The 26,807-nt window shown below is 38.4% G+C and overlaps 1 protein-coding gene across 1 annotated transcript in view; it reads right to left on the reverse strand.

The window, feature by feature from the left end:
* The window catches only part of KIAA2026 (KIAA2026 ortholog), a 92,353-nt gene that overhangs the window by 45,361 nt on the left and 20,185 nt on the right, over positions 1–26,807 (reverse strand). The window contains exons 6-9 of the mRNA XM_041486085.1: positions 23,792–23,881; positions 11,792–11,907; positions 4,596–4,783; positions 1,511–2,433 (exon numbers count right to left, since the gene is read on the reverse strand). Coding sequence (XP_041342019.1) covers positions 1,511–2,433; positions 4,596–4,783; positions 11,792–11,907; positions 23,792–23,881 — 1,317 coding nt within the window. The remainder of the gene's footprint in view (positions 1–1,510; positions 2,434–4,595; positions 4,784–11,791; positions 11,908–23,791; positions 23,882–26,807) is intronic.

Consider the following 26,807-nt stretch of genomic DNA (forward strand, 5'->3'; position numbering starts at 1 on the left):
CAGTATTTCCAATATTTGATGTACAAAGTCGATTACCCAGAACTGGCCTTATTCTTGAGGGATCAGTGCCACCAATCAAGACAGTAGGCTGCACCCCAGAGGAAGTTCCACTTGATGTTACTGAAACAGATTCAATTTGTGCATTTGCTGTTGTCACCGTAAAGGCATTTTCAGCTTTTGTTGCAACACCTACAGATTCATTAGCTGACATAGCAAAACTTGGAACAGGAACCACAGTACTACTTGTCAAGGATGGGGCCGAGGCTGTCCTCTTCTTGTCTTCTCCTTTAGAAATGCCAGAGTGCAATATATTAACTGGTACAGCCTCCTGTGCATTGCCTTTAGTATTTACAATGGTCTGACCTATATTTAGTCCAATTTTCACATCTTTTACTTGAGCAATAGTTGGTGATGAGTTTATTCTTATTGGTGCTCCTACTGTAGATGGGATCAAAACCAACTGTGGTTGCTCTATGGCATTAACAAAGGTTTTGGTCAGGGAAGAAGGAAGGTTCTGTTTCAATGACTCTGCAACTAGATTGGTAGTTGATGGGCCACTGGCAATTTGTGTGTTAATGAAAACCAGCTTCTGAGCATTAACAGCAGTGGATGCTGGACAGGGTATAATATTGACCCCTGATGCCCCAGAGGGAGACAAAATTGGTGGATTTGTGATTAATGTAAATTTCTGGACTGGAGTAGCACTGATTAACTCTCCATTTGTTGCAGAATTTGACTCAGATTGTGTAAAAGATTTTGTTTTCACTTGAGTATCCCCTTTATGCTGCACAGAAGAATTTGGAATTTTGACAATATTACTTTGTCCAATGCTAGTGACACTAACAAGGCTGTTTGGAGCTGCTGACACCAAATTGCTAGCTAATGGAATGGAGGATAAAGAAGAAGACACATGGCAGGAGTCCTCTCTTACTCCACACAAAGAGTCCCAAACAGCTGGCTGCTGTAGTGTGAATTTGGTATTTTTCTCCATTGCTTGTGTAAAATCAGCAGGGGAAGCTGGAATGTTAACAGAAGAAGTTGTTGAGGGGGCAAACCCAGAAGGAGATGATTGTCCAGCATGTGGGAGATCAGATGTGGCTGCTGCTACAAATGGAAGACTAGAGCATGATACTGCTGTGGTTTTTGGCACAAGAAAGCCCTGAAGTTGAGACGCATAACTGAAACCTGAACTAGGACATAAACTACTAGATGAAATCTGGTCTGGGTTCGTTTGCACTTTAACAATTCCAGTGTTTCCACCTCGTGTTGTGACCAGGATAGATTGTGATTCTCTTACACACACTGTCTTTAGCTCTTGCTTAGTTTCAATGGAGTCAGTTTGCTGCTGTGATGCTAAACTGTGAGAGGCAGAATGAGTGTTTGTAGATGCACTTAATGCTGTTGGTGTCAAGGATTGGCTAGCTGTGGAAAGAGTAGGTGAAGCCAAACACACAGGCAATGTAGCGGTCGAAACTGTAGTCTTGAATTTGTCACTTTCACTTTGGCTTACCTTAATTATTGATAAGTTATCTGCTGAAGTTACACTAGACAATGGTTGTGTAGTGTTCATGGGACCAGTCACTTGTGATGAGTGGGTAGTATTCTTGCTAAAAAACGTAGTGGGTGACTGAGTGTCATTTGCAGGGCTTGTCACCAGAACAGGTGTTAAAGAAACACTGACGTTTGGCATTTTTGGTAAAGATGTACAGTACATCTCAAATGACTTTTGTTGTAGTGACTGAATATCCTTGGACACAATTTTTTCCTCCTTCTCCTGAAGAAGAAAATTCTTAGGTAAAATAAGAACTTGTTGCATGACTTTTTCTCCATTTTTAGGGTCAATCATAGCTTGCATTTGAATTTTCACTGAGCTGTTGGGAACATCTATTGGTACACAGTGGCCATTTGGCATTTTGTATACCATTTGTAAAGCAGTCTTTGAACTGGCCTGGCAGGGCAATGCTGGTTTGATCAGTGATGATTCCAAAGGTGGTAAAACCGACTTTTCAGAAGTAGATACGTTCATGCCTGCAGGAGGCAACAGTTGATTTGTTAAGGTCACTTTGTTCCCAGTATTCTTGGCAAGCAAGGCCTGGATAGGTTTGGTCCCTTTCAGAAAGTTTGATACTGATGTTGCAGGATCTGTCAAGGAAAGCAACTCTAGAGTTGACCCTTCAAATTGTTTCAGCTCAGTCAAGCAACTATCCAACTGCAGGCTACTTTCTGGACTATGGACCACAGCCTCATTAGTGCTCAGTTTAACTTTCTTCCTTGGAGAAAGTTCATTAGTGCTTTGATCCAGACAACTATTTTGCTTGAACTGTCGTTTAATGCATTTAGGCAGTGTCTTCTGTATCTCTTTAGAAGCTGATTCTTTTTTCAGAATTCTGTTTTTTCCTGCAGGTAAATTCATCTCTAATAGTTTCATTTCATCTGGAAGGAACATTAAAACAGAAACTGTGTTTTACATGTTTGTAACTGATACCCCTATAAAACAGTTTTACAGAGTCTCACTAAAGGCAATATACTAGTTTGCAAGAGTAAAGTTATGTGGAAGGAAATGTCTAATTTTTTAAAGGCATCTGTTCAAGGACCTTTGCTATACAAAAAGGGGGTAACAAGGAAAGGAGGAAGTAATAAACAAGAACATACATGAACAGAAACCTGACCAGCAATGGGAGACAGTGAGGAAAACCAAGCCTGGTCAGTTAGATTAATTGAATACAGTACGTGAAAGCATGAAAATGTGTATTTTGACAAGGTTATCTTGAGGGCAAAAAGGGGAAAAGCCAGGAAAAAAATATACAGAGACACAGATCCAACCAAACAAAAATGGAGACAATGTCAAGAAACAACTTCACCAATCACACCAATTAATGGGCTATCAGGAAACTGTAGAGGCCTCTCGCAGAAAGATAACTTTCTGAACCTAATATGATTATAAAACAGGGGAGATCCTGGAGAAGGAGCCAGGACGGGTAAGGGAAGGTACAGCTGTACAACCCATATAAGAAATGTGCACAGGTAAGGGGAGCTGCAAGGACAGCTGCAAAAAGTTACAGCCTGTGGGCCTAGTGCCAGCTGCTGGGGGGTGAGTGTCTGTATCCTCCCCAAATCCAGTGAGTGTGTATTCACTGATAAACTTCAAGCTAGACTAGCTGGTGAGCAGGAGGGCCTGGGGGTCTGGACAGGCCTAACAGGTGGATTTGCAAGTAGGAGACGCCTGTGCGATGAAGATGTGAATGACGCGTTTCACACTGAGCATCAAGCTGGACTAGCCAGTGAGCAGGGGATGCATGAAGTGGTAAGAGGGCTGAGGAGGGCCAAGTGGACAGAAGGGCCATGCATTGAGGTTTTCACTGCATGGGGCTGCAGGAGGTCCTCTTTGAGGAGAGAGGCCAGGAACTGCCTTGTGCCAGACACAGCTGGCTCCAAAACAAATCCACTGCAGAACATGGCTGAGCCTGTCAGCCAAGCTGGCGATGTCTCATGGACAATGCTTTGCAGAAGCATGTGACAGAATGGACTGAGGAAAAAACATAGAAACACAATTCTGTAGACACCAAGGTCAGCAAAGAAGGAGGGGTAAGAGATGTCCCAGGCACTGGAATGGAATGGATTCCCCTGTAACTCAGTAAGACCCCTAATCAAGCAGGTTTACCTGCTCCCACGGAGGACCATCCTGGAACAGGTATGTACATTGCAGATGCTTGAGGACCCCATTCTACTGCAGGTGAGTAGAATGCCTTGAAGGAAGTTGCAGCCCATGAAGAGCTCACACTGAAGCAGGTTCCTGACAAGAACTGTGGCACATGGGAGATCCACACTAGTATAGTCTTATGCTGAAAAACTCTAGCCTATGGAGAGGACCCACAATGGTGCAGTTTGCAAAGCCCTGAATTCCTTAAGGGGGACCTCACACTGGAGCAGGGATGAAGAAGGAGCAGAAGGGACTAACTGTTATGAACTGACCTCAATCCCCAGATTCCATCCTTCCTATGATATTTGACAAGGTATGAGGTGGAAGAATTGGGAATGAAGATAAGCCTTGGAAGAAGGTGGATATGTGAAAGGGAGGGGTTTAGGTTTCGTATTTGTTTCTCACCATTCTACTCTATTCTTAATTGACAACAAATTAAATTAATTCTCTTGAAGTGAGTCTATTTTGACTGTGACAGTAACTGGTGAGTGATCTCCCTTATCTCTATCTTGACTGTTAAGCTTTTCCGTATTGTTTTCTCTCCCTAGCCTCTTAAGGAAGGGGGAGTAACAGCAGCAGGGCAAGCATCTGGCAGCCGGCCAAGGTCAACCCACCACAAAAGTAAATTCCACACAGATCTACTATGTTATCACAGATATAGTTAAGCACAAAAAATGGCAAACACTTCAATAAAGCACAATTTTCATATTGGTCATATTTGCCCTCTTTAACTCTACATTTGACAGATATGCACCACAAGCCATTTTCATATTATCAGTGGTACAGTTAAGGTAAAAAGTAGGACTCAAAGTCACATGGAAAAATCAGGTTCCCAAATGAACTCAATTCAGCTCCTGAATCAAGTTCAAGCTACTGAATTCTAGTATATGCTTACCATTGTCTGAGAGATCTTTTTTGGGAACTTCTATATGTTCTGCAGACTCTGATGATTTACCGCATACTACCGCAAAAGATTCTTTGCCAGAATCAACTTCACTTTCATCATTACTCCACAATTCTCTGGTAAATTTATCATGGTCTGGATGTCTTTTAAAGTCATCATAGTCCTTCTTCAATCTAGACCTTAAAAATAACAAAACTAACTTTACTAAAAAACCACACTTTTAAACATTTTTATTTGTATTTGCTGCCAAACAAAAAGTTGGTGTAGATTGCCTGTGCCCTTCAAATAATTACAGTGTAGCCCTGTCTGCAAGTCTCCAAAACCAGAAAATGTGAAATGAGAGCAATGTCCCTTTACCAAAGCTGAATTCTATTTCATTAAGTCCTCTAACAAAAAAAAGAAAAAAGACTTAGTCAGATGACCATCACTGCTTTACTGCATCCATATTCCTTTCCCTCCTTCATCTTTCATGTGACAAATATACCTGTATGGACTTGAGTATTAACTGTAAAAAGCTTGAAGGCAACCCCAAGAAGAGAATTAAGTAAATATAGTTTTTCTTAAACACATCATGCCTCTGGCTCAGCTATGAGACTGCAACGTAAGTTTCTTCTTAAGAACACTTTCTTATCTCTGGCCCATTAGAACAGCTGCCGCTATCAGTTCCATAGGTTCACACTCCTCTAAAGAATGTGCACATGACAGAAATACATAGGTACTTCACTCATTTGAACACCATTCATAAACACATCTACTTACCTTGATAGTGCTAACCTGTACATGTTTTCATTGTCCCTTCTTCTAAACCGTTGTTTACACGGGATGTAGTGGCTATTTTAGTGTACAAATACATTGAACTTCAGGATTCAGCTGGTGCTAACCAACACAATGCCCAGAAGGATTATTTAGGAAATGAATAAATAGATTATAGCAATTAACACCTTGTGTGGAATAGAATCTAGACTATTCCGGACCTAACCCTTACGACAGTAACAGTAAGATCTTAAATTTACTCATTGTTCTGCATTAGTATAACAGTAGTTTGCACTGAATGCAGCAATGGCTAGCTGCTCTCTATGAGATGTATAGGGAGGAGCCATAAATGATGTCACAGCTGGTAGGGCATGAGCCTCACCAGTCAGCAAGCTATTCCACTCCCCCTGAATGTGGCCACAGGGCAGGCCTAGGGATAGTAACTGGCTTCAACCAAGAGCCCAGATCCACAAGCAAGTTCCTGGTGCTGAGGCAGGTCTGAGATCAAACTGGAAAGTCAATTCAAAGTTTAAGATCAGGACCAGGTGCAGTAATGGCTGCCAGGGTCAGGACCCAGCTGAGTGATTTCTGGGCAGCTCCACAGTGATGATGCAGGTAGAAGGTCAGTCTGCAGGTCAGTCTAGATGAGTAGGATCCATGGCCAGGCACAGTAACTGCTGCAGGTGAGCTGGAAACTGATACACCCCCAGCAGAGACTGAAGACTACAGAATGACCTGAAATGGGATCCTGGGCCCATGGACAGGTGGTGTAGATAGAGAGCCAGGTGGGGCTTCTAAGGGTCAGTGAGATCTAGTAGTTTACTCCCAGCTTTGACACTCTCACTGAGAGCAGACATTGAAGCCTGTATGAAGATGTAGTGTGAACAATACTTCAACTCTGCCATGAGGATTTTGAGCTTGAAGTCTAGGTGTAGAACAACCATAGGAGCACACTAGGGAACTACTACTGTACTGAAGTTTGTGGATGTATAAAATTTCCATTTTCCTTTGAGGACCTTCTGCTGTGAGACCAGTGGACAATTGTAATCAGTGGGCACAAGTAACTTTCTCTTTTAAACCTTGCTGCTATTCAAATACAATTCAACATTATACTCTGTCATAATCTTGAAAAGACCAGAAGACCTTTCAGAAGGGAAAGAAAAGGATTTTGATCATAAAGTTTGCTCCTACTAGTTAAAGACAATTATAGAGGAAGGAAGGAAAAGTCCAGACTCTCATTCAATACTGTGGCATCTGGAGGAAGAAGTGTTGCCCAGCCCTTCACAGCTTAGAAATTAAGCACTGTTATTCAACTAGTAGATGTTAGTACCTTGCTGAGACGCCCTGTAGACAGAGCAGCTGCAGTGAGACTTATGGGGGAACTGCTGTTTACACCATTTTAGCAAATTTTGCTCAACTGCTTTTTCCCTTCTACATGACACCTTTCTTCACCACTGTCACTGGTGCTACACAACTGCCTAGCAGCTGCATAATGAGTCAGACCAAGACAGTGACCACCTAGAATCTCCCATCCATCTTTCTTTTCTCCCCATGATTTGTAAACATCATTCTTCAGATGGACCTGGTCCCTGGTATGCTATGTGTATGTCCAGTTATGTAATGGAAATACTCAGGCTTTTCTTGTTGAATAAATGAGGGCTACAGACTAAAACATTCATACTGAAAACACAAGTTGTATTCAGTTAATTTCTGAAGTTATCTTGCACTCCAAGTGCATGCTTCTCTAGCTACCAGCACACACATACATAAGATCTCAACTACCCTGTTTCAGACTAAAATTTACTCCTATCAATCACAGTTCATGTATAGCATTTAATACACTTTGTATGACTGTTCTGTGTTCTATAACCACATTGATGCAACACTGGCAACCAGAAGCTGGAAGCCACTGTGCTCCTAGAAAGTTATCATCTTCTTGCCATTACAGAAACTTGGTGGGATGTGACTGGAGTGTGACTATTGATGGCTACAGGCTCTCCAGAAGAGACAGGTGAGGAGAGAGGCAGAGGGGTCACCCTCTACATCAGGAGGTAGACTGAGTGTGAAGAGCTGTCTCTGAAGAGTAGCCACGAGCAGGTCAAAAGCCTGTGGGTAAGGATCAGGGACCAAAGCAACAAAGGGAACCTTGTGGATGGTTTTAAGTACAGACCCCTGATCAAAGGTACCCTATTGATGAAGCCTTTTTCCTCCAGCTACAGGAGGCATCATGCTCACAGGCTCTTTTCCTGCTGGGGCACTTCAACCATCCTAAAATCTGCTGGGAAAGCAGCACAGTAAGCTGCAGGCAAGCCAGGAGACTCTTGGAAAGCATGAGGGATACCTTCCGGAGCAAAGGAACAGACAGCAGCCCTACCAGAGGGGATACAATCCTGGATCTGATGGACACCAGTGGAAGTGAGCTGATCTTGAACATCAGGGTTGGAGGGAGTCTGAGCTGCAGTGATCACACATTGCTGGAGGAGTCTGCAGTCCTGAGGGGTATGGGCAGGCAGGAATAAAGTTAGGCCCCTTAACTTTAGGAAAGCAGACTTCCAGCTCTTCAAGGAGATAGCCAGAGAGAGCCACTGGGAGACTTCCCTCAGGGACAAGGGAATGGAACAGAGCTGGCTTTAAGGAAGTCTTCCACCGAGGGCAAGAGCTGGCAATCCCCAGGAGCAAGAAACTGGGCAAGAAACGCAAGGGAACAGCAGGGCTGAGTAGGGAATTGCTAATCAGACTGAAGGGAAAAAAGCAAATGGACAGGCCATTGAAGCTAGGATTGGTGGCCCAGAAAGAGCTTGAAGAGACCTTGAAGAGATCAAGTTTGGTTGTGCAGGGTCAGGGTGAGAAAGTCCAAAGCAAAACTGGAATTGATCTTGGCAAAGAACACAGGAAGGGCTTCTACAGGCACATTAACCACAAAAGGAAGGCCAAAGAAGGTGACTCCCTCTGATAAATAAGGGTGGAAATTGGTAACAGTGAATAAGGAGAAGGCTGAGGTACTCAACATCGTGTTGCTTCAGTCTTCAAGGGCAACACTTCTTCCCACATCTTCTGAGAGGATAGACAGTAGGAGAGGGACTGGGGGAACAAAGTCCTTCTCACTGTAAGTAAAGATTAGATTCATGTCTGCCTAAGGAACATGAGTGTACAGAGGTCTGTGCAGCCCAATGAGATGCTAAGCAGAGTCCTGAAGGAATGGCTGATGTATTTGCCAAGCTGTTCTCCACGATATTTGAAAATGTCTCGGAAGTCAGGTGAAATCCTGGGTAATATGAAAGAGGAAAACATTGTACCCATCTTCAAAAAAGAGTAGAAAGGAGGACTCTGGGAAGTACCAGCCTGTGAGCCTCACCTCTGTGTCTGGGAAGATCATGGAATAGACCCTCCCAGAAACTATGTTAAGGCACACATAGGACGGGGAGTTGATTTGGGACAGCCAGCACAGCTACACCAAGGACAGTACTGCTAGACCAACCCAGTGACCTTCTGTGGTGGGGTGACTGCATCAGTGGGCAAGGGAAGGGAGACAGATGTCATATATCTGGACATTTGTAAAGCCTTTGACACAAGCCCCTACAATATCCTCTTTCTAGAATGGAAGGGGATGGATTTGTTGGGTGGATTGTTAGCTGGATGAGAAATTGGCTGGATGGTGGCATCCAGAGGGTTGTGGTCAATGCACATCAGTGACAAGTGGTGTGCCTCAGAAGTCCATATGGGGACCAGTGTTATTTAATATTTTCATTATGACATAGACAAACGGATTGAATGCACCCTCAGCAAATTTGCAGATGACACCAAGATCAGTGATATGGTTGGCGCACCTGAAACATGGGATGTTTTCCAGAAGGCTCTGGAAAAGCTTGAGAAGTGGATCCTTAAGAATCTTATAAGGTTTAACAAAGGGTACAGGTTTTGGCTGTAGTACAGTGAATCTCCACATCTGGCTAGTATGGGGCTGTGTTTTGGGTTTGTGCTGAACTCAGGGTTGATAATACAGATGTTTTTGTTATTGCTTGTCAGGGCTTGCACAGAGCCAAGGACGTTTCCGCTTTTGGTACTGCCACACTGGGGAGAGAACTGGGGGTGCTCAGGAGCTCAGGAGGAGACACAGCCAGGAGAGCTGACCCAAACTGACCAAAGGGATATTCCAGACCATGTGGCATCATGCTCATCACGCTCAGTGTATCAAAGAAGGTGAAGAGGGCTGGGGGGAAGGGCATTTGGAGCAATGGTGTTTTTCTTCCCAAGTCACTATTATGTGCGATGGGGCCCTGCTCTCCTGAAGCTGTCTGAACACCTGCCTGCCCATGGGAAGCACTGAATTAATCCCATGTTTTACTTTCCTTGTGTGTGCGGCTTCTGCTCTCCCTTTTAAACTGTTTTTATCTCAACCCCTGAGCTCTTCAGCTTTTACCCTTACAATTCTCTCCCCAACCCCACTGGTGGGAGAGTAAGTGAGAGGCTGTGGGGGTTTGGCTGCTGGCTGGGATCAAACTATGACACAAAACCAAGTGCAAGGCACCGCATCTGGATTGCGGCAACCCCTGGTACAAGCACAGGCTGGGATGAACAGATCAGAGCAGCCCTGCTGAGAAGGATTTGGGTGTCCTGGGCGATGAGAGGCTGGACATGACCCAGAAAGGTGCACTGGCATCCCAGAAAGCCAAACGTGTCCTGGGCTGCAGCCAAAGCAGCGTGGGCAGCAGGGCCAGGGAGGGGATTCTGCCCCTCTGCTCTGCTCAGACCCCACCTGCAGGGCTGCATCAGCTCTGGGGTCCCAGCACAGGAAGGACATGGAACTGCTGGAGTGAGTCCAGAGGAGGCCACCAAGATGATCAGAGGGACAGAGCACCTTGCCTGTGCAGAAAGACTGAGAGAGATTGGTCAGCCTGGAAAAGAGGCAGCTTCGGGGAAACCTAATTGCAGCCTTCTAGTACGTGAAGGGAGCCTTCAAAAAAGGAAGGGAGAGAGACTTGTTCAAGAACTTGTAGTGAGAAAAGGGGCAATGGCTTCAAATTGAAAGAGAGTAGGTTTGGATTAGAAATTGGGAAGAAATTCTGAATGATGAGGCACTGGAACAGGTTGTCCAGAGAAGTTGTTGAAGCCTTATTCCTGGAAGGCCAGATTAGTTGGGGTTTTGTGGAACTTCATTTACAAAAGGTGCCCCTGCCCAGGGGGTTGGAACTGGGTGATCTTTAAGGTCCCGTCTAATCCAAACCATTCTATGATTCTGTAATTTGACAGACAAGAATACTGAGCACCAAACCATTCCACAACAGAACTTACAAAAAGGGTATAATTGTAAACTTCACATACTGGAAAACTAAATTCTTGCTGACAGTAATACTATCTGCCATGTCTCCAGAAGGATTCTAAATTGCGGAAGACAGGAAGAAATTAACAGTTAGAGAAAATGAACAGGAAATAGAAGAGAAAGGAATAGGAAAAACCCATAACTTGTATTTGGGTCCATTATTGAAAGCAAAATATTCAACAATATCCCAAATTTCCAAACAAGAATTTTAATTCATGGATGATATTCACAAAATGAGCTACTGAGGAACCAATGTAATATCTTTGGTGTTATGTTTTTGTGTTTTTTTAAACATAACACCTTTTACACTTTCCAGTATAAACTCTGCACCACAAAACAGTGTAACTTGCTTCCTTCACACTCAACATTTAAGAAGCCTCTTTTCCTATCCTTTGTCACAGAGTTCAAGCCTTTAATCATTCCTTGCTTTTTAATTGTCTACATGGCAAAACTAAGCTGCAATTATAGCAACAGCTGTATGGTTAAGAGGTAAGAATGGCACCGAGCTTCAAGACAGTATCTAATCTCTCCATGATTTATAATCAGAGTAGTACCTTCAACGTTACTAATACTTTCACTTTACTAGATTTAAACCTGTCACTACTTCACTCATATTCCTCTGACATACTTCTTTCCAGATGCACTTCTAATTTACTGCGTTACAATGACCTCAAAACAATGCTTCAAGAATTGCTCTGTGGAGAATTCATTAAGAGTTAATTTAGGTAGCTTTACATAGTAAATAGTCAGAGTATTCTAAGAAGCCCAATATAGTTCTCTAGAGAAAGGTTTTTAGCATTTCTTAACCAAATAAGCAGAAACACAAATCCTAGCTGTCTTGCAATATACTATTGATCAGCATGCTTAAGGATTCTAGAGTGTTTTAGAGGAAAAAAACACTACCAGGTTAAGCTCAAATTTTTTTTGAGAAGTAACTCTGGAATGTAAGATACTTCTTCCAACTAAAGTATTGCCAGGGCCTCACTCCTCTCCTCAAAGTATTTTAATTTTATTTATTTAAGAAGCTAACTTATTGATCAGTATTTAAAATGTAAATTTGGTTCTGTTTTTCATCCCATGCACCACTGTTGAAAAAAAAAGAGCAGGTAATTACCTGTTTCTTTGAAATGCTTTAATTAGCTTTGGTTCCCATGGTAACAGTTCATTAAGCAGTCGTAACAATGTACCATGCAATTCCTTTACTGCTTGCTTCCGGTGGAACCATCTTCCCTGAAAACATAAATTCCATTTATTTATCATTGCATTAGACCTAAATCTTGTTAGTTTGCACTAGTACTACAATAATCCTGGTACACAGATATAGCATATGAGGAAAACAGCTGGAAGAAAAATTAGAAACTTCCAGAGTTACATCTACCCTTCCAGAGTTACACCTACCTAGGACATTGTTACTTTTATTTTAATACTACAGAGGGATAATGTCCTAGTTGGAAAAGTAATACTGCAAGGACGCTCACTTTTTACAGGTCAAAATTAAAATTGAAACAGGATTCTACAAATACACCATGCACTTAAAATTACTTAAATGAGTAACTAACATGGGTAGTAATCCACTCAGTTCAGGGAAATCAACCATCAAAACTTTCAAGGATAAAAATCCCAACGTTTTTCTGTTACATTTTATTTAAAGTTCTGGAAAAAAGCTTTTTTTAAAAGAGAAGTTTAGCAAATTTGCTTTATGAAGCAACAGACTACGCAGCAAAGCCCAATTTTCCAACATAAAATTCTTTAAGCTTTTAATTCAAACATATAATTAAAAGTTTTATTTTCAAAACTGATATATGCAATCTTATATTCATGTTTTCATAAATCTAGAAAGTCTGAATAAGGAGAGAAGACATTGGGAAATGACAACCATGCTGGCCATGGTGCTGCAGAAAACACCCCTTAACACCCATCCGTACCCTTTGTACATATTTCTTCCCCAAACTTTATTCTGTAGTTCATTGCATAAAAGACTGAACAATGCATATATATGTAACTGTTATAAAAGAGATGTGGTATAGTCCTTCTGCCACTCTACCAACTCTGTGCATTTTATATAAAAGAAGATTTTAGCTCTTGACTGGTCAGAGAAGATGTAAAACAATAAAGCAATTATAGTTCTGCAAGAAAAAAAAGCAAGATTTGAGAACTTACTTATTTCACATACATATTTAGCTTTTGATAGTGAACATATCCTTCACAGCTTCCTGTGGTCTAGCACACCAAGAAAGGTAAGACAGGAAAATCAGGATAAAGCTTGTCACAGCTGCCTTTCAGCAGTCTACAAGAATGATCTTCCTAAGGACTTTGCACAATTTCTTTCTACACATTTCAGGAGATCTCTCCAATGAACAGCAAGATCACTCATCTTGAATGCTTGTTTGAAGACCAGGTATCTATTTTTTTATGGATAATCATGTACATGTTACATAACAAAACAAACAGTTACCTTCATTCTTCAATTAAAATTAAAAAAGCAAAGATTTTGTAGGATCATTATGCCACATTACCACATAATGACCAGGTTGAACACACAGACAAGCCAGTAAACTGAATTATAATTTCCTTCACTTGTGGCCAGTCACATGCACAAAACCTGTCACTAATCACTACAACAAAAACCAGACCTTGTGCATACTGTAGTCTACCAGGGCATTTGGTATCATCTCTTAAAGTCAGCACTCAACAGAATTAATTGTTAACATACAAAAGAATATTGCATGCACAGATTTATTTTTCTTGTAAGGTAAACAAAACATTTTGCAGACTGTTTTAAAATAATGTATTTATATACTACAGAGCATTAGTGCATTGTCTCAAAACAAAAACCAAATAGCAAAAATAAACAATGCTACTACTATAGTGAAATAGAAATGCTGTACATGTAGTTGATATAGCAAAGAAAATGTGAGAAAATGTAATATTAAAAAGATATGAAAAAACACTGAAAGTAAAAACTCCAAGAAATTATTAATTTCTGAGCCTAATTTGTCTTTAAATAAGGCTAAGATCTTGCCTTAAGTAGGAAAAAAAAGAGTATTTATGAGAAAGATAAGTATCAGCTGATCACTAAATAAATTTGAAGCAGTAACCGCTAGGCAGCCAACACATGCATAATGTTTAGTCAAGAACAGACTTTGAGACTTTACTGACTTCATTAATACTTCACAGAAAAACAAATATATTACTTTTCTCTCTGCTTACAAAAACAAACATAAAAAGCTAGCCAATTCTTGCCCCCTAATTCTACAGGATTGGCAGCTCTAGTTGGAGACCTGTCTCTAGTGGTGTCCCCAAGGATTCAGTACTGGTCCAGTATGGTTTAACTTGTTCATCAGTGACTTGGATGAAGGGGCAGATGCCTCCTCAGTGAGCTCACCAATGACACAAAGCTGTAAGCAGTGGCCAATACCCCAGAGAGCTGTGCTATCCTTCAGAATGACCTCAACAGGGTGGAGAAACAGGCAAAGAGGAACAATGTTTCCAAGTAATTTCAATGAAAATTTTATAGCAACATAATTTATAAAAACATAGATTAATTATTTCCCTTTGTCCCAATTACTTATTTTTCTCAGTAGGGTTTTAGAATTGACAATAAACCTGTTAATGCAAGCATGAAAAAATTTTAGCCATGAGAAGATTTTTTTTTTCCTCAGAAGTAGTCACAACAGCAGAGTATAGGCCAAAAAAAGGCTGGAAAAAAAAAAAAAAAAAAACAAAAAAAAAAACAACCCTTCTCTTTTAAATTATTGTGGTTTAGTTGATTTTCTGTGCAAACACATAAATGCTAGATGTTATTATACCTTAAATATTAAACAGTAAAAAGAGACATTAAAAACATTTATATAATCTTAAAATCCATCACAACAAAATTTAACATTTCTTTTCATATGCAATTTGATTCTCAAACACAGTCCTTGTTTGTCTTTTATTCAGAGGGGGAAAGGCAAATCAATAACTGATAAAGCTATGACTTAACTCCCTATTACATAGCTGCCCACTAATTTCTATAGATAATACACTTGTTTTCACAAATATGTGTGTTCTAAATTCTCAAAAATACCAAATGATATATTATGAGAGTTTAGCTACAAACTGATGATTAGGAGGTTCAGGCTGGACCTCCAAAGGCATGTTCATCAGAAACATACAGCATTTCTTCCCTGGGAAAAGATGCCAACCCCCACCTGGCTACACACTCCTTTCAGGCAGCTGCGGTTCCTCCTGAGCCTCCATTTCTTCAGGCTCAACACCCCCAGGTCCCTCAGCTGCTTCTTACAAGATTTATGTTTCAGACATTTCACCAGCTCCACTGCCTTCTGTGGTCTCAGTTCAGCACCAAAATGTCCTTCTTGTAGTGAGAGGCCCAGAACTGAACACAGAATTTGAGGTGTGCCATTGGCCTTCTTGGCCAGCTGGGCACTGCTGGCTCATGTTCAGCTGCTGTCAGCAGCACCCCCAGGTCCTTTTCCTGTGGGCAGCTTTGCAGCCACTCTGCCCCAGCCTGTGGCACTGCCTGGGGTTGCTGTGACCCAAGGGCAGGAGCCAGCACTGGCCTTGTTGGACCTCACACCACTGGCCTTGGCCCATGATCCAGCCTGTCCAGATCCCTCTGCAGAGCCTTCCTGCCCTCCAGGAGATCAAAACTCCCACCCAGTTTGGTGCTGTTTGTGAGCTGACTGAGGGTGCCCTTGATCTCTTTGTCCAGATCACAGAGAATTATATTAAACAGAATTTAGTTACCATCTTGTTCCAATTAGTGACACAATTGTCACAACAAGACACAATTTTTTTTTGCTGGAAACAGAATATAAGGTATTATCACAGGAAAATAACAGAGGAGAAAAAGGACTAGACAGAGAAGTATAAAATGTGACTTTAGGCTATGTCAAGTTATAAGTAAATTTCAAAAATGCAAACACAATAAAAATACATTTTACAAATGGGCTGAATGTTTCTGTTTAAATGCAGAGAGACATTCAATGCATTCAACTGAAAACTTACCTTTTAAAATAAGGTTTCTGACATCCAGAGCAGCCAGGAAATGCTGACTCCACTCTCTGTGATCGATGCCCCAACATACACTACTCTGGCATACTTATAATGGAACCCCAAAGCAGACTGGAGCCAGGATATTGATACACGGGGTAAGGACTGAACTTTTTATATGAGTTTTTGTTTAGCTTTTAAATAAACACACACACACAACACCACAATATTATGCAGTTTTATAAGATTGTCTGTAATCTTTACATTATATCCCAGGGACATAAAGTAAAGAAAATTAGTAATCTTATAAAACCATGCAATATTGTTGAAAAGGGGTGGTGGTGGAGGGAGAAAACTTACCCTTAATAGGCCTGCTCCATTCTGCTGCGGGGTTCTGTGGTATGTGTGACATCACCAGTCTAGTGTTTTCTAGTGATGTCACACAGAGAGGGAGTTGGTGATCTCCAGCTGCTTTGGAGAACAGATACCTAAAGAAAAGAGACCAGTAATTTTTTCAAATCATATATGGATTAATGTTGAATGTTCTTAATTTATGGGCCAAGTACTACAATTTCAGGCACTTCCAATTTTGACTGAATAAGAATGCATTACAAGATCATGTATTCCTACTACGCAAACTCATTATTGAAAGTGTTTTAATTTTGAAAATGCTTAGAGTTATCTTCTACAGCAGAAGTTCCTGAGTCAGTATCTTGCATTTTACCTTCAGCAACATCAATCATTATAAACATATAAACATTATGAAAGAACATTATAAACATATATCAACAGCTAACCAATCTCTGACATTCTCTGAAGACTGGGATTAAGCAGAGTCAGGAAGAATGACTTGTAGTAAATTATAAAACAAATTCTTCAAAAACTTATAACATACCTTAATCAATTTTATCTTTGAGCATTTACCAGCAACTAATGAGAAGTCCTGACTCCAGCATGCACTTCCATGACCTACATATCTGATCACACCAAGTTATATCCTAAAATGATCTTGTACTCTCTTCTTTCTACTATAAGCAAATAAAGTAAAACAAACAAACAATAACACCAAAACAAAGTGTAATAAATTTCTTGCTACCAAGACTGTCTTTGTCTCCTGATTAAGTTCATTACTATGAAATGGTTTTCATTCAGATGTTTAGCCATGTTCTATTTTTCTTTTGGTAAAATTACTACACAATCATCACAGTGTTGATCAATATACCACGTTTTTTAGAAAAAAATATAAATATACATAAAATATATAAGCCACAAAAACACAAGAGAAAGTTTATTATTAGCATGAGCTTACTGTTGAACCCAGTACAGTGAAATTATCCAGCACTGAATTGTCACATTTTATTCCTCCATTAAAAAAACTTCAAAGTTATCAACTAACACCTCTGGAACTTACAAAGAAAATGGATGTATGTAGTACCTTAAAGTGTTCACAAAACATCTGTGGTTTTTAAGTTGCACTTAACTCCCTCTCATATACCTGAGTATTTTTCTCTTCTTAACTCTGGATATACAAGTGTTTCTGTATTCTTCAGATGAGTGTCTTAAAAGCAGCTGTTTTGCTAGTACTGTGTGCTGACAGGAATGCCTTGAATTATTTCTTCAAAACAATATACTAACTGACCAATATCCAAAGTATTGTGAAATGATCTGAATACATAGTAGTATTTCTATGACAAAAATGTATGAGCACACATTCATCTCTGATGCAGAACCCACACTTTCACATTTGGAATTGTAGAAAGCGATGTGGCAAAAGTGGTTTAAAGAAAGCTTCTCCAATAAAATACATTTATTGGAGGTTTAGTCAGTCACGCACGGAAAGGCATGAAAGACCAAGAGAAAATAGTTGTGAAAAAAGTAGACAATAAAGACAGAAAACTGGAGAAGCTAAGAAAAACTGAAGACTGTGGAAAAAATTGGAATGCTAGTGAGATAAGCCCAAGTTAAAAATATTAGAGAAGACAATCAAGTATTGTGGAGAAGATTTCAAAAATTGAAGCCTAAAATTTGTCTTATTCATTTATACTGTACAACTAAATATTACAAATGCTCCATATTTTCAATCTGCCCTCAAAAGGACAAGAAGTTGCATGGATGTAAATGTGTAAATCTCTGTCTCAAAATTCAGTATTTTGGGCTCATTCAAGAGATGCAGGTAAGACATAGAGAAGCAATAACAGTATTTGGAAGTGATGAAAGTACAAATCAAGTGTTCAGGATAAGGATGTAAAAAGAGAGCATGTAAGATACATAACAGATGAAGACACTTGCTAACAGATAAACTAAGCTTAAATTAAAAGAAAATGTTTCAGCTGCAAGACTTGAAGTGTATCTATTAATACCCTTGAACAAAAGTATTTATTGGTTTCTCTTTTATTGTAGCTCACTTTACTTGCAGTTAAAACCTGCAAATGGGTGTGCATACACAGATTTCTCAGATTATAGTATTTACTGTCTGTGTGTACATCTATGTAAATACAGTAATATTGATGAAAACAAGTATAGCTGACAACCCTTTATATGCAAAAGCCCCAAGCATGACTGAAAACCCTTTACATGCAAAAGTCCCAAGCATGGCACATATTTCACTGGAGAGGGAGGAAGGCAGGAATGGGGCAAGAATTCAACCTCTGAATAAAAACTGAATAAGATTTAACCCAGTAATACAGATATTTCCCTGGGCCACAAATGAGAAGACACAGTAGGGTTTTCCACTTCATTGCTTGCAAAGTTGAGGTCTGAATGATTAAAATATTAGTAAGAGCCCTAAACTATTTTTGATGGTTACATGAGTTTCTGCTGAGGGGAAGTTCTTGAGAAGTCCCTTCAGATTCTTGTCTAAACACGGTTCCCCTGCCAAACATTTTCAAATATGTGACGATATTTGCTATTTTTTCCCTGAACAGAGAATATTTTATAAACTTTTAAAATTAACCATTTTGCATTTTTTTTTCCATGCATTAACATATTTTTAAAAACAAAATGTAGCAAATCAATGAAAAACTCAGAAAGCAGTCTCGTAGTTTAGATACTTACACCTCAGGAACAAATTTAACAGCAGCTTATTTGGAAACTCATAAAAAAAACAGACAAGGGAAGTATGTTCCACCCTGGATCAATATATTCCTTTTACAGTCCCAAAAATTAATTTGTCTGAAGTTCTAATTATTTCTGACCTAAACCAGTGAGTTTTTCACTTTAAACTTTCAGGTGTACTCTGAAATATGTATTTTTGCCGGTGACTTAATGCTGCAGAAAACCACAGTTTCCTTTCAGGCCTTTTGACTCACCTGCTGAAACAAATATCAATTTCCAAAGATAGAAAAAGGCATTCAACCCCCTGGGACCATCTCATTATAAGCTCCAGAAACAATAGCAGAACACAAAACCTTTAAAAGGGAGGATTTCACTTTTTAGCTATTAAGTCAAGAACATCAGGGTGTAACAGACCTCTGCAAACAATAAAGCCTTTTCTCCAAACCACAATTAGTTGTTACCTTGGCTGGTGCCCTTTGACTAACTAATTCTCCTTCCCTTAACCTTTGTCTGACTTTTCTCTCTCTCTAGGGATGATGCAGTCTCCTTCTCAGGAAGGTACTGCCCATTATTCATTTTAACCTTCTCAGCTTAACTGTGGGAATCCTGGACTCCAGCCTCCCTTCTCACCCCCTACACAGCTATGCATTTATCCATCAGACTTAGAAGGCATGAATCAAATCCAATAGTGCCACCAAAATAGTCTTGCACTTCAGTAAACAAGAAATCTTTCCATGTTCATGTTAAAAACTCCATTTATTTTATTGCAAATTCAGCTAGCATCTGCAAAAAAAGCCCAAAAAAAAAAAAAAAAAGCCCACTATTATATGCAAGCACCTGCAGTCCTGTCACTTTCATACTATACAATAATAAAAAAATTCTGCTATGATACGCAACAGTTAAGTACATACAACTGATCAACTAAGCAGCTTAATTAACAGTTTCACACTCACAAAAAGAAATCCTTCACATCACATGAGAGGCAGATTATCTGAAAGGCAGTAAGAAGATTTCCATTCACATTGCAAGTCCCACTGATTGGACCAGACAGAGTTGACCTAGGGAAAAGTGGGATCCAAAATGCCAGAGACTGATAGTTGTTATCCTGTGTAGAGGTCTGACAGAATGCATTACTTTACTGCCTCTTCTCATAAAAGAAATTTTCTATGTTAGATTGAAGTCTTTATGTGATCCTAAAAATACTAGCAAAATGCTCCCCTGTCATGTGTGTTTGTCAAAATTATTTTTTCAGAAATACCACTTCCAAGTGTGGAATTAAGCTACTTTGCATATCTTGATCAATTTGCTAGTTATTCGAAATTTCTAGGAGCTCCCATTCAACAAATGGCTATGAATATTATATACACAGACTAAATATTCAAAAAACAAACAAGAGCTAAAAATTCAATAAAATATCAATAGAATTTTTAGCCAGTATGTTCTTCCACTTCTACTTTACTGACTGCTTGTAATTTTACCCACGTCTTATCTATGTAAGTATTAGCAACAAAAGAGATTAATTTCTACTAGTATCTAATTTTCATTGCTGTAAATTCTGGGCTTTTTCTATCGATTCAACCTTTACTCCAGTTTTCAAAACTAAAGGATGCAGCTTCACATGTCCTAAGCAATATACAAGAGCTAGAAGACACTCTAGCTTAGACATTCCTTAGGGTATCAGCCTTTCACCAGCACAGATCATTAAACTTTAAGTCCCCTTTCTGCACTTTTCACATTATTTCCTTATATTTGTATTGCCTTCCTTTATTTCCTAATGTTTAAGTCAGATACAATAGCAAATCTGACTGATTTCTCCTCTCCCTCTGGATACGTAATATGTGGTAAGGAGAGGAATTGTTCAGCAGCTGAAGGAATAGACTTTTTAGAGCACCCTGATAATAATATCGCATACAACTTAAAAATCAGTCCCATTTTCTTTTGCCAGCAGATGGACATTTCTGTTCTTACAACAACCACTTAACCTGTAGCAGAATACAAGCACAGGTATTTGTGCAACCCCATCATAAACTGCATTAGAAAACTGGTCTGGCTTACAAACAATTCACCGGCACAAACAAGTAGGTTTAGGTTTATCACAATCTAACTCTCATCATGCAACAGAACAACAGATTTTGCCAGCCTCTCACATGGGATGGCACAGAAAACAGAAGCTTCCAGCGACACAGGGAGTAGGAACTATTTCTTTGGTAGCAGTTTTGGCTTATGCCAGTTGAAAGCATATGTGAAATTACAGCATCGCTTCAGAACTGTGTCTGGAGTTCAAGTACAGAGTTGAATGCCTCAAAATCAAAGAACTTAGCTAAAATTTAATTTTCTACTCTAAACAGACACAGCAAACTAGCAGAAAGCAAATCTCATCATGGGTATAACAAACTCACCAGGAATCAAGAAAAAGTGCCAGCCTTTTTAAAAGGAAAAATACTACTCATAGCTAATTTAAAAGACAATACAGGTGTACAAAAGTAGAAAACCAAACTGTTTTAATCAACCAAACAGTGAAAATACTTTCCAACAGGTTTATTATTTCATTGTTGTAAAAAAAACTTGCTGAAATGCCCAAACTTAAAATTATCCATTACTTTCTATTACATGACCCTATTCTAATTTTATTTTAATTTGCCAAACAAAAATCTGTCATGTCATTTGTTGTCTCAAGTTGATGCTGTGAAAAGTATCAGATACAATCAGTCCAACTACCTACAAAAAATGAGGGAAAACAGTGTAAGTTTATTCATACTAAAAAGGCCCTGTAGCTTAGATCTTTCATTATAATCTCCATTACTTCAAAGTTCTGGAGAAGGAATTCCTTTTACGTACTCTAGAATGGTCTTCAAGGTAACAAAAGGGAGGTTACAACTAAGAAAAGGTTATACTTGAAAGCCTTAATTTAAATAAGCTGTACTTCTAAAATATATTAGTATTTAATATAACAGTAAAGCTTGCCTTGAAGGTTTTTCTCAGCAGCATGTGGTAGCAACTACTAAAACTGAAATTACCAAGGAGATCAGTTGTGAAGAAGAAAGATTCCTATGGCTTCACCCAGGTCATCATAGCAAACAAAAATCAATATTAAATTACCATGAAGTAGTAAGAACATCACCATCTTTCACTTAAAATAAGAAAGAAGTCAATGAACAGCATGTAAGTGCCATCATTAAAATAGACTTTCACATTAGGTCAAACTTCCAATATCAAATTAGAAAATTGTTTTACTTAACAAAAGATGCACTTCAAAAAACCAGGACAAACTCAATTCTGGATGCTTCTGATACTGTCACTGTCATTTGGTTAGAGCTGAAGAATGAAAGCCTGCATTTTCTCCAGTTTTTCAGACATCAAACATAATGACACATGGTGTTAGACTTCAAAAATGAAATCCTAAAGACTTTCCTTACAAAGCAAAACTTCATTTTAACAAGTTCAAATTTATGACTATTCACCTAATTTAACACTTTTCTATTTGAATGTTTGAAAGGTAAATATAATATTTCCCTCATAAATATTTTTTTCAAAACCAGTATCTCACTTTACTGTTTCCCCATAACCACGTCTTCAGCAATTAATCCTAATCCTTATCCTTTTCTTTACATAAAATTTCTAACAACACAAGCATTTAGAGACACAGAATCATGATTTGATAGGTCTATAAAGACACAACAGAATATTATCCTTACCTCACAACTACTGAATGTTGAATGAATTGTATCTTAATTCCCTGTACTTAACTGTTTGGGTTTTTTAAGATGGTGCAATTAGAACTAAACATAGTATTCCTGCTGAAGTCATGCAACTTACTTAGATAATGACATTATCAGATTTCAGTTTAAAGTGCAATTATGACATATTTAGCATTTGTCTACCCTTGAAGAAGTCATGTTCCTGCAGTTTTAATAGCAGACTGAAAGTCTCACCTACACCAAGATTATTGATATGCTGTAGCGTATCAATATAGTCTATATGCTATTTTAGCATATATATACTCTAATTTTGGGCTTGTTATCCTATTGCTGACATAGCCCTTCCGATAACCTCTTGGCATTCTTATGCTAAAACCAGTTTACAATTTAGCAACTGCAAAATAATTTCAAGATTAAGCTGGTATTATTCCTTTGCCTACATTAACAACCATGCTAACTGCACTGATACTTGTCTTTTAGAATCCTAACTTATTTGCCTCTCTTCTACCACAGCTCTTTCCCCTACTGAAATAACTTCAGAATGTATTGATTCTTCACGAGACTATGAATTTTCCCTTGAATTAAAAGCAGCCTGATTTCTAACAGAAAAATCAACACTTCTAACTACTACTTTTTCATAAGAAATGCCACCATAGAAGTGCCTATCAAAGGTTCAATAAACAGAACGACAATGAAAAAAGTAGTTAGAGTTCTGTAGAGTACGATTCATGTATTTAAACTCATCTACCATTTTAATAAGAATCACTGCCTTCTACAAAAGGCATGCTGGATTCTCTTGTCTGTTATTCCTTTGAGCAACTGTTTTCAGTTGCACAGACTCAGTGATCCAGTGTATATTGGTAAAATTTGTATCTCAATCTGATATCAAAAGCCAGACAGCATGCTTTCTGGTACAAACTCCTTCAATAAATACTAAATAAAGTAAATTTTAATAACACATGCAAAAAAGAGGAATTAAGAATTCTAGGTCACTAGAAATTCTGATAAACACTGCATAGGCAGATATGAGAATTCTATCCTGTAATTATTTGCTGGTAAGAACTTGTCCTCAGGGCAAAACAGTCACATGTTTAATGGAGATTAACTACTCATTCGAAGGTATTACCACTATCTATATTTTGTTTTGGCATCGAGAAATGCTAACACAGGTACTGAATTCACTTATCATAAAAACATTGAGAACAGAGCACAACACACAGGAAATATTAAGATTACAGTCCCCAGGTATCAACCTTAGGAGGTTTCATGCAGTTACTGAAGAGCATAAAAAGTTCAGTTGACAGGCCTCAGCAAGTAACTGACACTGTTTCATATCAATACAAGAGAAAGCTTTTAATGTCACATACCGATTTCTTTTTAATGTCCTCCAGATCTTTGAGTTCATTCTCAATCTTTGTGATTAACTCCCTGAGTTCATCAAGATTAGTGCAAATAAGCTAAAAAACAAATGAACACAAACACTTGGTGATGTGGGACTTGGAAAATTTACAGTTATATTAAATAAAATTTAAAAGCACATTATTACTTAGTGCCACCATTTGATTTGTATTTCCTTATAGTATTTTCAAGCATAAAAAAAAAAAAAAAACTCAAACAAAAATCAGGACTTGCTGAGAAAAGGAAAATCTAAGTAGAAAATATTCTTATTCTTCAGACATAAACCATATCTCTACCTGTAAGCTTCCATTTCAAAATTTAGGTATTTTCTTAAAACTTCTGTGAATGACAACTACCAAATTTCACTCAAGTACAGTGTTGACTTAGAACAGTTTTGAGTATCAAACAATTCCCTGGCAAAATAAGTATACTAACTTTGTAGCATGCTGTGTTTATAACATTTACACTTGGTACCACTTTTCCTGACCATAACTTTATATGCTTACACTGAGTATTCCATCTCTGGATATGTTCAAGAGGCATGTGGTTTAGTGGTTTCAGGGTGACAGGGGTAGTACTGGGTGAACGGTCAGACTGGATGATATTGAAAGTCTCTTCCAACCTTGATTATTCTAACAAAACTTAGTCATCTACCAAATCTACCTACTTAATGTATGTTTTGAGAAAGTATTATATTCTTCTAAGTCTTGTCTTTAGAAACAGCTTTTTATATTTTTTCCTTTCAGAAAATGGATGCTATTTTCTTGAAAAAATTGTCATACAAAGGTGATCTGTATGTTTTGTCTTACCATCACCTAGGGCAAGTTAGGACTTAAAGAACTAGTAAATATGAAGATGTTAGGTTCTTTTAGATTATGTTATAATAAGACTTGCTTCTTCTGAACACCCTTAGGTGGACATGTTTTCCTTTCTACTGAAAACATGCAGCAATAATTTAAGAAAATTAAATAAAAAACCCCATACAAAACATATCCTCATGAAAATGTTTTTATCAAATAACTCCTAAGTATTTTTACCAAATCAGTAGTTTATAACAACATATTTTTACTTCAAATTCAGGTGCAGTTTTTGATTTTCAGGAAATTCATATTAGAAGAAGCACTTTTGCTAGCACTATTAAAACACTGAACACTTTTAGCAAAGAAAATTTCAGAAACCTCAAGTGCACATGTGCCGTTATTTTCATAACATTGTGTACATTTGAAGCATTGAGGAAATTGAGTGACTCAAATCAAAGTTTACCTTTTTCACATCTATCAAGTTTAGAGTAATAAATTAATAAGGAAATTGGCAGTGTCTTGCCACAGACTGTGTATGCAAAATTTTCTTGTGAAAGGTATCCCTCTTAACCCAGAAAACAAAATTACTATGGGTAACTGTATGGGTAATTAGGTTCAAAATGCATGTCCTGCACTTAAAGGAGGCCCAAATACCAAAAATATAAACTGAAGCCAAATATTGGTTGTGTCTGGCCTGTGAAGAAATCCATGACACTATATTATTAAGCAAAAAAGTACATCACAAAGTCCTTGACATAAGTCAATAAAGGCATGGATAAAGGTTTTCCCTACACAACTATAATCCATTTTTTGACTATATACCTGACAATTCAGTTACTGAAGTCTATTGTTACTTTTTATTTTCTCCTACGAGACCAATTCAAACTACGTAATTGTGAAAAACAATGCCAATAAATAAAGTTCAATTGCCTTGGGGCTGGGGATGACAGGCAAGAGTAATCAAATCTCTAAGTCACAATTTTGATCAGATGAGATGTACATTTGAGGGTCATAACTGTGTGTCAATTACCTACTGATAAAATAAGAAAGATAACAGCAGCTGAGCTTGGAGGATTCATGGTCAAATTAGTTTAGCATTTTAAATACTCCAATACTGAACTGAAAAGCATTATAAAAATGGTTCAAGAAAAAACTTTGATTTTTTAATTCACAGTATGATTTGAGATGACGAAATAAAGATGCACACTGACTGGGAAAAAAGCTAATTCTGAAACCTCTCTCATATGGTCAGCTTTTCCCATCTTAGAGAATGAAGCTAGTGTTTTGAAGGAAGCATGAAAAGAACAGTGATGAAAATAACAAAGTGTAGTGTACTTTATACCTTTTGATATGGACTCTAGATGCTATTTCTCCCAGTGAGATTCTTATTTATATTTCAGTGTTCTTTGCTTATGGCTGGTAATTGGTGGAACTTAGCGATTCAGTTTTCTGCAAACAACACTGACTTCTAATTGTTTTGTATGTTTTAATGGGTAAGTTAACATGAAGGCAAAAAAAATAAATATTAATGTTACAATCTAATAATTTTGTCACATTTTGATAGCTTACTGGTAGTTTCACATATGGTTCTTGAAGAACATGCCTGCTAATCACCTATCATGAAGAAAATAATCTGAAGTGAAAAAAATGTTTCCATTTTGAATTATCAGAGAGAATGAAAGATTAGTTCCTATTCTCTAGAACACTACATGGTGGCTTAAAGATTCAGCCTGTAAATGTTTACATTAATGTAATCTCATTAGTTGTGTACATGTTAACTGCAAAAAAACCACCATCACATCCGGCACAGTACTTACTACATAGAGACTTATTTGTCATAGGCAATAAGCATCCTGTTTTTCAATTGTATACCAATTATATTCCAATTGAAGTGGAAGCTTCAGATATTCAGTAAAATTTCAAATTTAGTGTTCAACTCTCATGTTACAATGCAACCTCAGATCTCAGTAATCTCTCAAAGACCCTCATTGACTCCTAGGACTTCAAGGAAGAAAGACAAAAAAAATCTGCCCTGAATTTTTAAGAGAAGACAGGGGCTCAAGCTCCATTCCAACTTGGAACTCTCCTGTAATCAACTTATAAATGAACTCTTTAGCATTATAGAACCCAGTGTATTCCCCACACCATTGATGCTTTTTCCTTGCCCCCTTAACTTCAGACAAAC

Source organism: Pyrgilauda ruficollis, unplaced genomic scaffold (assembly GCF_017590135.1).
Source record: "Pyrgilauda ruficollis isolate IOZ18807 unplaced genomic scaffold, ASM1759013v1 scaffold74, whole genome shotgun sequence".
NCBI classification, from domain to species: Eukaryota; Metazoa; Chordata; class Aves; order Passeriformes; family Passeridae; genus Pyrgilauda; species Pyrgilauda ruficollis.